Consider the following 10,839-nt stretch of genomic DNA (forward strand, 5'->3'; position numbering starts at 1 on the left):
GACGCATGCGATTGCACTAGAGGAGGCTTACTGGAAACAGAAAGCAGCCTGTCGGTGGGCGGTCGAGGGAGAACGGAACTCCCGTATGTTCCATTCCATGGTGAAGGAACGACGCCGGCGGGCGACAATCTTCTCGATGGCTGACGGTGCTCGTACCCTCACTGATCACTCAGATATTAAGCAATCAGCCATTACCTACTTCTCTGGGATGTTGGGACAGCCTGATGATGCCGACACATCGGAAATGGATGCCTTAGCAGACCCACCGCCCCAGGTTCCGCCAGCCGAGTGCACTCGGTTGCTTGAACCGCCTACACTTGCGGAGATTCGTGCTGTGGTCTTCTCGATTGATCAAGATAGTGCGGCTGGTCCCGATGGCTTCTCTGCCGCCTTCTACCAGAAATGTTGGGAGATCATCCGGGAGGATGTTTTTGATGCTGTACTGGATTTCTTTTCGGGAGCCACCCTCCTGAAGTTTTATACAGCGACGACTCTTGTACTTATCCCCAAGAAGGAGGGGCCACTTGCATGGGCTGATTATCGACCTATCAGCCTCTGTAATGTCAGCAGTAAGATCTTCACAAAGCTACTCACCACGCGCCTTAGCCCTCTACTGCCGCAGCTTCTATCGCCGCATCAGAGCGGCTTTGTCAAAGGCCGCGCGATTGCGGACAATATCCTGTTAGCGTCGGAGATGGTCCATGATCTTAATCTGAGAGGAGGCTCGCACAATTTATTGCTGAAATTGGACCTTAACAAGGCGTACGATCGGGTGTCATGGCGGTTCTTACGGCACGCCCTTTCCAGGTTCGGTTTCCCGGCTCACTTCACCACTTTGATTATGAACTGTGTTGAGCATGCGTGGTACTCGATCCTTGTGAATGGGGACCTGGGTGGCTTCTTCCCCTCCTCGCGAGGCCTTAGGCAGGGAGACCCCTTGTCCCCGACCCTTTTTGTCTTGGCTGCAGATCTCTTATCACGCGGCTTGGAGCGCCTCTACAGCCGTTTTCCGGATCTGTACTATCGGTGTCGTGGTCGGTTCCGGCTGACGCACCTTGCTTATGCGGATGATGTCCTCATATTCGCTAATACCTGTGGCAATCGCATCAGCCTTCTGACCGACTTTCTGACGACTTACGCACGGATTACTGGCCAGAAGGTGAACTGTCAGAAAAGCCAGCTTGTTTTCAGCCGCCAGTGCCCGGAGAATGTTCAACGACAGCTCCAATCGGTGACTGGTTTTGGCGCAGCTGAACTCCCTCTTACATATCTTGGCGCGCCCCTCTTTGTGGGCAATCGGCGCAATATTCTTTATGAGGAACTCCTTGGAAAACTCCGTCGTTATCTGCAGCGCTGGGATCGCTCGGTTCTATCTCACGGGGGTCGATTACAGTTAATCAGGAGCACTTTGTTCTCGCTCCCCCTATATCTGCTGCAGGTACTTTGCCCCCCCCAGGCGGTACTTCACTCTGTGGAGCAACTTTTTGCTCGTTTTTTCTGGGGTTCTTATCACGGGCACCGACGCCGCCATTGGATCTCCTGGGCGGATATTGCACGGCCACAGGAAGAAGGTGGACTTGGCATTCGACGTCTGGCCGATACGGTTCGGGCCTTCTCGTTTAAACTGTGGTGGCGACTCAGAGATGGCTCCTCCCTTTGGGCTCGCGCGCTTCAACAGAAATATTTTCGGAATTCATTTCCAGGATTTGCACCCTGCAGGAGCTACGACAGCCCGGTTTGGAAGCGCCTCTGCCAGGTTCGAGACGAGGCACAGACTCAGATCACTTGGAATTTGGGACGTGGGGACTGCTTCTTCTGGTATGACAATTGGTGTGGAGATCGTCCGCTCTGCGCTGACCGCCAGGACCGCCCTCCGCCGATACGGGTGAAAGAGATGTGGGTTAACGGGACGTGGGAATTGCCGCGCCTCCGAGCTTATCTCCCTGAAACCCTTGTTCAGCAGGTCTCGGCGATCCCTTCTGATCTCCAGATTGCGGATCAGCCGATCTGGAAGGCCTCGACTACAGGTGCTTTCTCTACATCCTCAGCATGGGAGATGAGCCGAACTGCTGGAGCACGGAGCTGGCTCTCTTGCAGCTTGTGGTCGCCGCTTCTTACTCCTACAATGTCGGTTTTCCTATGGCGTTTATTTCGCCGTCGGATACCCGTCGATGAGGCCTTACGGAAGATGGGCCTCCCTATTGTCTCTTGCTGCCAGTGCTGTCGGGAGTCTGAGACGATCGAGCACTTATTCTTCTCGTCGGCGGTTGCCCAGCGCGTGTGGCGCCATCTTGTTGATCTGTTTCATATCCAAATCCCGCGGACACATGCGCCCCACCTGATGGTTTCCGCTTGGCGTCTGTCCTCCCCACATGCGCGGAGTATCCGTACTTATATACCGCTCCTGGCCTTCTGGTTTCTTTGGACGGCAAGGAATGACGCCAAACACCGAGGTATCCAGATTTCATCTGACCGGATTATTTGGCGTATTCACTGTCATTTGCAGGTCTTAGGCCGTGCTGGCCTTCTTCAGCGTCAGCACTGGCCTGGGGAGGTGCACCTTGCCTCTCGTCTCGGTCTTCGCCTCCCACCTCCGGTTCTTCGGCCGCCGGTCATGGTACGCTGGGAAGCCCCGTCTCCAGGCTGGTTCAAACTCAACACTGATGGGGCATCGCTCGGGAATCCAGGCGCTGCTGGAGCCGCGGGCGTCATTCGGGATGCCACCGGCGCCCCAATTGTGGCATTCCAAGTTCCCCTTTTGAATACGACGAACACTTTGGCCGAACTGCAGGCGATTCGATATGGAGTGGACCTGGCGGTTGCCCGCGGCCTCCTCCCTCTCTGGATCGAGACGGACTCGGCCAGCAGTATCTCTCTCATCTCCTCCTCGACGGGACACTGGACTCTCCAGCCTTGTCTCCACCACCTGCGCCTACAGCTTCGCAGCATCGAGTGGAGGATCTCCCATATTTTCCGCGAGGGCAATAAAGTGGCGGACAACTTGGCGAACACCTCTGTTGCCCTTCCTCATATACGGATCCTTGAGCCGGCGGACATCCCAGCGAGGACCCGTGGCCTCATCCATGCTGACGCGGCGGGCCTCCCGTGCTTTCGCTTCCGTTAGCTTTTAGTTGCTTACAATCTTTATTTACATTTACAGCACTTGTACCGAACTTTGCAGAACTACGTATGGCTTGATCCCGTTGGGGTACGTAGGCAGCTCTTTGAGCCCAGCCAAAAAAAAAAAAAAAAAAAAAAAAAACCCTAAACCCTAAACCCTAAACCCTAAACCCTAAACCCTAAACCCTAAACCCTAAACCCTAAACCCTAAACCCTAAACCCTAAACCCTAAACCCTAAACCCTAAACCCTAAACCCTAAACCCCTCATGGCCGGAGTATCCGCACTTATATCCCACTTCTAGCCTTCTGGTTTCTCTGGACGGCACGGAATGACGCCAAACACCGAGGTATCCAGATTTCATCTGACCGGATTATTTGGCGTATTCTCTCTGACTTGCAGGTGTTGGGCCGTGCTGGCCTCCTTCAGCGTCAGCACTGGCCTGGGGAGGTGCACTTAGCCTCTACTCTCGGCCTTCGCCTCCCGCCTCCGGTTCTTCGGCCGCCGGTCATGGTGCGTTGGGAAGCCCCGTCTCCAGGCTGGTTTAAACTCAATACTGATGGGGCATCGCTCCGGAATCCAGGCGCCGCTGGAGCCGCGGGCGTCATTCGGGATGCCACCGGCGCCCCACTTGTGGCATTCCAAGTTCCCCTTTTGAATACGACGAACACTTTGGCCGAACTGCAAGCGATTCGATCTGGAGTGGACCTGGCGGTTGCACGCGGCCTCCTCCCTCTCTGGATCGAGACGGACTCGGCCAGCAGTATCTCTCTCATCTCCTCCTCGACGGGACACTGGACTCTCTAGCCTTGTCTCCACCACCTGCGCCTACAGCTTCGCAGCATCGAGTGGAGGATCTCTCATATTTTCCGCGAGGGCAATAAAGTGGCGGACAACTTGGCGAACACCTCCGTTGCCCTTCCTCACATGCGGATCCTTGAGCCGGCGGACATCCCTGCGAGGACTCGTGGCCTCATCCATGCTGACGCGGCGGGCCTCCCGTGCTTTCGCTTCCGTTAGCTTTACTTTATAATTCTATTTTACTTTCCAGCACTTGTACCGAACTTTGCAGAACTACGTATGGCTTGATCCCGTTTGGGTACGTAGGCAGCTCTTGGAGCCCAGCCAAAAAAAAAAAAAAAACCCTAAACCCTAAACCCTAAACCACTAAGTATCAAAGGCCAAAGGCAATATGCCTAAGGCATCAACACCAACCAAGCAGTACTAGGCCTATCAAGTCTCAATAATATCAACATTGAGTATCACAAAAAACAAGTAAGATGGTGAAGCCTGCTACCTGAAATGGAAAGTCGAGAGACCATATGCATCATGTCGAAGGAGACTTTTGATCAACAAAGGGATATATGTCGGAAGAAGTGTCCTCTTAATCGAAAGAGAAACCGCCAGAGATGCAGTTTTTTTACGATGCAATTTTTAACGGAGTTTGATCGGGGGTATTTCCAGCTCCTTCTGCGGAGATACTGTGGTGCAAGTAAGCAAGTTGGGGGGTTTTTTGGGGTGATGAAAATGATGGTGGTAATGCGGTGGCCGAAAAATGGTTGTATCAACGGATTGATTGATGGCGGTGTTGATCGAAAAATGTTTAAGCAGTGGAACAACTGTGGTGAAGTGAGGGTTAGGGTTTCCGGTGGCTGAAAAATCGGCAGATGGTTTACGGTTTAGGGTTTTTTTTGGTAAAAACTGTATAGCAATGGCTGCACACAAAGTGAGCTGCCTACGTACCCAAACGGGATCAAGTCATACATAGTTTTGTTGATACATGCTATACAATCAAACTAAAAAAAAAAGACCAGACAAACCAAGGTAGTCTAAGTATCAAAGGCCAAAGGCAACATGCCTAAGCTATCAACACGAACCACACAATACTTAGTCTATCAAGTCTAAGTAATATCAACATTAAGTGTCACAAAAAACAAAAGGTTGTAGTTTGCTACATGAAATGGAAAGTCGGGAGACCATCTGCATCCGCTCGAATGAGACTTTTGATCGACGAAGGGATATCTGTCAGGATAAATGTCCGCTCAATCGAAAGAGAAACTGCCAGAGGGGCTATTTTCTGGCGATATAGTTTTTGACTGATTTTGATCGGGGGGTACTTCCAGCTCCTTCTGCAGCGATAACGCGGTGCTAGTAAGCAAGTTGGGGTTTTTGGGGCTGATGAAAATGATGGCGGAGTGCGGTGACCGGAAAATGGCTTGATCAACGGATAGATTAATGGCGGTGTTGATCGAAAAATGTTGAAGCGGTGGAACAATAATAGTGATGTCAGGGTTAGTGTTTCCAGTGGCTGGGAAATCGGTGGATGGTTTAGGGTTTAGGGTTTTTTGGTAAAAACTAAATAATAATGGCTGCACCCAAAGTGGGTTGCCTACGTACCCAAACGGGATCAAGCCATACGTAGTTCTGCTAATACAGGCTATACAGTTCAAGTCAAACAAAACAGACCAGACAAACCAATGTAATGTAAGTATCAAAGGCCAAAGGCAATATGCCTAAGGCATCAACACCAACCAAGCAGTACTAGGTCTATCAAGTCTCAATAATATCAACACTGAGAATAACAAAAAACAAGTAAGAGGGTGAAGCCTGCTACCTGAAATGGAAAGTCGAGAGACCACCTGCATCCTGTCAAAGGATACTTTTGATCAACAAATGTATAAATATCGAAAGAAGTGTCCTCTTAATCGAAAGAGAAACCGCCAGAGATGTAGTTTTTCGATGATGCAGTTTTTGACGGATTTTGATGGGGGTATTTCCAGCTTCTTCTGCGGCGATACCGTGGTGCGAGTAAGCAAGTTGGAGGTTTTTTTGAGCTGATGAAAACGATGGTGGTAGTGAGGTGGCCTATAAAAAACTAGATCAACGGATTGATATGAGAAAATGTTTAAGCGATGGAACAACTGTGGTGAAGTGAGGGTTAGGGTTTTCGGTGGCTAAAAATTTGACAGATAGTTTAGGGTTTAGGAAATTGAATAATTTTCAAAATTAATTTTAAAATAACAATGATAAATAAAAATAATAATAAAGTAGTATTTATTATTTGTTAAAATGAAATTTATAAAATTATAAATAAATAAAATTATTTATTATAATAAATTATGTATAAATTTAAAATTTTTAAAATAAAAAAAGTGTCGCATTTATATACACTACAATATTAAAAAAAAATGAACTCGGCCAGTGTGGTTTCCGTTTCAATCTTTCACCCACTCAGTGTGAGTGTCCTGTCTGTCCTCGTTCCACTCTCCCCAACCCATAACAAAATCAGTCTTTAGCTTCAATTCTCTGTTTGCAATGGCGGATCATCACAAGGAGCGGGAGAGGGACGTGGAGCAGAAGGAGGAGGAGGAGAAAAAAGGCGAACCTTTGCTTCAAAAGATTGCCGACAAAATTCATGCCGATGATTCCCCTTCTTCGTCCGATTCCGACTGTGAGAGGAAGTATTCCATTAAGGCCAAAGTCTACAGTCTCTTCGGCAGGGAGAAGCCTCTTCATGGCGTCCTCGGAGGTGGAAAACGTATGTCGAACAAGACATCTCTTATTATACGTTGTTGATTGTTATTCTTATTATATTTCAAACTTCTGTTTTGCAATTACGTAACCAACAACTTTCGATTATACATTCGTGTGAGATTTATTTGTGATCCTTGATGAAATGGTCAGTCCTTTGTATGGTTATTTTCTGTGCTTGAGAGTAGGAATTTTCTATCGACTTTCAGAAGGAACTAAAATTTCATTTTAATTTGCCTCTGCTCGGTAAATGATGTTGGTCTAGAGAATGTGTCAAGAAAACGCTGTCCTTTTCCCGCTGTTTAATATCTCCTAGGACGTGTGCTGTTCATTATGCAAACCGAGAAAATTATTACGCTTTTTAGTAGTTAAATCTATCGATTATTCTGCCGGTGATATTTTGTATTTTTTATCTGAAAGATACGAATTATGTTAATTGTTCTTTTCATTTTATCTGTATATTTCTATGCGTGTATCTCTGGTACTTACTATCCACATGGAACACATGCATCAGACCACTACTACTGTAGATTTAACATTGAACATTTGGTTGCATGATGATAAGGGTTGGATTCAATATGTGTCAATGTACTATATTTTAGTTAATACTTGAGGAATTTGTGGAAAATATTTCTGGCTGCTTGAACATTGAAAGTGGAAAAGGGTTAGGAACTAATGATCGGATCTTTCAAGCAAGAAAAGCACAGGCACCTGTATTGGGTATATATTTGTTATATTTTGCACTGTTCTGAATGATCAGCTGCTGATGTGTTGTTGTGGAGGGACAAGAAGCTGTCAGGAGGAGTGCTAGTTGTGGCTACAGCTATCTGGTTTTTACTAGATATCCTTGAATGTCACATGTTCACCGTCATCTGTCATGGTTTAATCCTTGGACTGGCAATTGTGTTTCTGTGGTCACATGCCAATAGCTTCATTAAAAAGTGAGCTGCTCTATGGTCTTGTTTGAATTCGTTTCAGTTATTCTATTTTTTTAATCAAATAGTTGTTCTCCACCGTTTTTGTTGCTTGATAGATCTGGTCCACGGATTCCCAATGTTCACATTCCAGAAGATCCTGTATTGAAGGTTGCCTCTGCTGTGAGGATTCAAATAAATCATGCATTTTCAGTTTTGAGGGATATTGTTTCAGGAAGGGATGCGAAGAAGCTTTTCTCGGTATGCAGTTTTATTTGCATCAAGTTAAAGTGAGATATGTCTTGATGAAGGGAGGGATGGTTTTGACTGATGTGCTGCTGACTTGCTGTTGCTCTTTTGTAATGCCTTAACATGAATCCCCATATCAAGAAAACGAAATCAATTGATTCCAATGGCTATCCCTCTTGATATTTCTGAGTAGGCTTATAGTTTGCAGTCGGGAATCCCAAACACAATGCACAATCACAACCACAATGAAAGTAAGGTTTTGCAAATTTCTTAATGTGTCTCTGAATGATTCAGAAAATATGATTATAATACCATTGGACTAAACACAGGAAATTGCAATTGTTTCAGTTCCTTATTGCCATTCTCTCTTGTCCTATGGACTGGCGCCTGAAGTTTGTTTGGATTAATTAGTGGAATATTACCCCTAGTATCAAATATTATCTACTACATTTGGCTTGAGTTAGTTGTTTCAACATGATCGTCTCCCACAGTTGCATTTAACTCTGTATCAATACTCGAAACACTATAATAATTTTAATTTGGCCTCCTATATCTGCAGCTGATCGCGGGTTTGTGGGTTATCTCCATAGTGGGAAGTTGGTGTGACTTTGTGACGCTTATGTATGCAAGTAATGTCAACTTGGGAGATGGTGTTTTGTTTGCATACGGCATCTCTTTTATGTTATTTTTTCAATAATTTTGTTATATATATCACTTACCCACGAGTTTCTGTTATTTTCTGAAAAGCAGCTACCCTACTGGCTTTAGCATTGCCTCTAGCTTATGACAAGTACGAGTACCAAGTGGACTGTTTTGTTGAGAAGGCAATGGAACAATATGCGGAATTTGATGCTAAAGTGTTGAGCAAGATCCCCAGGGGAAGGAGAGGAGCTTCAAAAGATACAAAACAAGACAAAAGAGGAGACTAAACAAGGTTACACCCTAATACAGGATTTGCTGCTGCATTTCCCTACTGCAGGCTAGTAGATGTAGATGGATCGTTTGAATTTGGATTCATCATGGTCTGTCTGGCCATGGAGATTGTGAGCAATGAATGATTGACAATGTTATGTACCCTACAGCAACAGAAATATGAGGTGCAGAGTTCACTTGTGGATGGTTGTGGCGGGACTTAACCTAAAGGGTCTAAGTCTATAGGTCAAATATAAATTATTAATATAAATTGAAAATATATTAATAATTTATGAGTATAAAATTCATATTAAAAAAAAATAAATCTAAACAATAAATTTATAAGTAATATTAATTGATATGAATTTTTTAAATTTTATTATTTGAATTTTTTATTTTAAATTTTTTTTTTAACAAAATATTTTATCAAATATTATTTTAGTATTAAATATAAACTAAAATTTTTCAGATTAAATCCAAAGAAACACACCTAATCAAATATATAATTTGAATAAAAATCAATTTTAAAAGTATTTAAAATTTTATTTATATCAATATATTTATAATAATTAGTAAATCAAACTTTAAAAACCCTTCTCCTTCCAAACGCACAGCACCACCACGCCGCCTTCTTCACGCCGCCTTCTTCTTGCCCAATATATTTATATAGAAAATGCAGCGTAGCCCTAGACATGACTGTATTGAAGAAAGAAACCAAAATGCATTCGCCGTTGCCGGGGATCGAACCCGGGTCTCCCGCGTGACAGGCGGGGATACTCACCACTATACTACAACGACTTTCATATTTATATTTTCAAACATAGTTATCATAGTTAATTTTAAAATATCCAGCACATCATAATTTTATTATTATAAATAAGAAAAGAAAAGGCAAATAGGAACATGAATTTGCTTAAGTTGGTTAAATTACTAGCATGTCTTGTGAGAGGCCATTTGAAATTTTGTAATAAATTAAAAAATATATTTCCTCCGTTCTAAAACTATATACTATATAGTATGGGTTGTGTTTGACACATAATTTAGGGAATATTGATATTATATTGATACTGGGTAAAAAGTACGGGTAAAAGATTTTTTTGTCCTTGTAAGTGTATTAGTATAAAAAGTAGTGGCAATTGTATAATAATAATGAAAGAGCAAAGGTAGTTTTATAGTGATATGATTATTTATGGAAATAAGACTATTGTTTTGGGATGAACAAAAATAGTAAACAAAACTATTGTATTGGGACGGAGGGAGTATTATTTTGTGAATTAGTAGGAGTGTGTAAGAAATTTAATATTTTTGTTTTATCAATTTATCTAAAAAGCAATTGTATATGTAATGTTATGTTTGTTATTTAGCTAAAATTTAAGGGTCTTTTGATATTTGTGTATGATTAATTTTACTAAAAATAGATACTTTGGTGAGACGGACGAAAATGATAAAAAAATACTTTTGATGAAAGAAGTATTACATGCATATGTATCTATTAATATTATATTACATGTACATGTGTGTGTGAGTGGCGGGTGTATATAATATGGAGTATTACTCTTTTTATTCCATATATTATATTACTATTTTATTTACGTTTGTTTTGCATTTTATATATATATTTTTTTTTTGAAAAAGTTATATTTTAAATTTTATAATTTATAATTTTTTAAAAATTTTATTTAAATTAATTAAATTTTTAGTTTTAGATTTAATTTGTAATTAATTATTTATACTATAATTAATTTTACTACTATATTTTTAATTGTTGATACATTGCTTCTATATAATTAATAGGTAAGGTCCAACACACTCTTCTTTTTTTTCTTTTTTTTTAAAAAAAAGGTATCCAGTTAAAAATAAAATAGAAAAAAGATTATAAAAAAAAAAATCACAATGAAAAAAAATTATATAGTATTATTGTATTAATTTGCTTATTTAATTTCGATTTTACTTAAAATCTTTAAAGTTGATGTATTCTAATTTCTTTAATAAATTTTTGAATGTTATCCGTTGAACCTTAACAAATAAATTTGAGAAATTTTATATAATCAAATTTGTTGCAGATCAACTTCATCATTCTTTTAAAAGTCACGAGTAAGGAGAATTTTAGTAAG

The 10,839-nt window shown here is 42.5% G+C and overlaps 1 protein-coding gene and 1 non-coding gene across 3 annotated transcripts; one reads left to right on the forward strand and one right to left on the reverse strand.

Moving 5' to 3' along the window:
* The first annotated feature begins 6,315 nt into the window (after positions 1–6,315).
* Positions 6,316–8,949, forward strand: LOC127243187 (reticulon-like protein B3). Of its 2 annotated transcripts, none has more exons than XM_051263078.1 (5): positions 6,316–6,657; positions 7,411–7,591; positions 7,684–7,825; positions 8,373–8,442; positions 8,564–8,949. In XM_051263078.1, the coding sequence occupies exons 1-5, from the start codon at positions 6,435–6,437 to the stop codon at positions 8,740–8,742; spliced, it is 795 nt and encodes a 264-aa protein (XP_051119035.1). In that variant the 5' UTR covers positions 6,316–6,434; the 3' UTR covers positions 8,743–8,949. The 2 variants fall into 2 exon arrangements, with proteins under 2 accessions (XP_051119035.1, XP_051119036.1); XM_051263079.1 differs by having other exon boundaries at positions 8,373–8,434; positions 8,564–8,736.
* A 502-nt stretch (positions 8,950–9,451) lies between these two features.
* On the reverse strand, positions 9,452–9,523 carry TRNAD-GUC (transfer RNA aspartic acid (anticodon GUC)). The gene has a single exon. It is a non-coding gene; the product is annotated as a tRNA-Asp (tRNA).
* Positions 9,524–10,839: the final 1,316 nt, after the last annotated feature.

Source organism: Andrographis paniculata, unplaced genomic scaffold (assembly GCF_009805555.1).
Source record: "Andrographis paniculata isolate CXL003 unplaced genomic scaffold, ASM980555v1 Contig95END, whole genome shotgun sequence".
Lineage (NCBI taxonomy): Eukaryota > Viridiplantae > Streptophyta > Magnoliopsida > Lamiales > Acanthaceae > Andrographis > Andrographis paniculata.

Bases quoted from the DNA above. Each gene is read 5' to 3' on its own strand.
- LOC127243187 (XM_051263078.1), top strand. From the start codon at position 6,435: ATGGCGGATCATCACAAGGAGCGGGAGAGGGACGTGGAGCAGAAGGAG. The intron at 6,658-7,410 runs GTATGTCGAACA...CTGAATGATCAG, and splicing joins CGTCCTCGGAGGTGGAAAAC to CTGCTGATGTGTTGTTGTGG. The intron at 8,443-8,563 runs GTAATGTCAACT...TCTGAAAAGCAG, and splicing joins TGTGACGCTTATGTATGCAA to CTACCCTACTGGCTTTAGCA.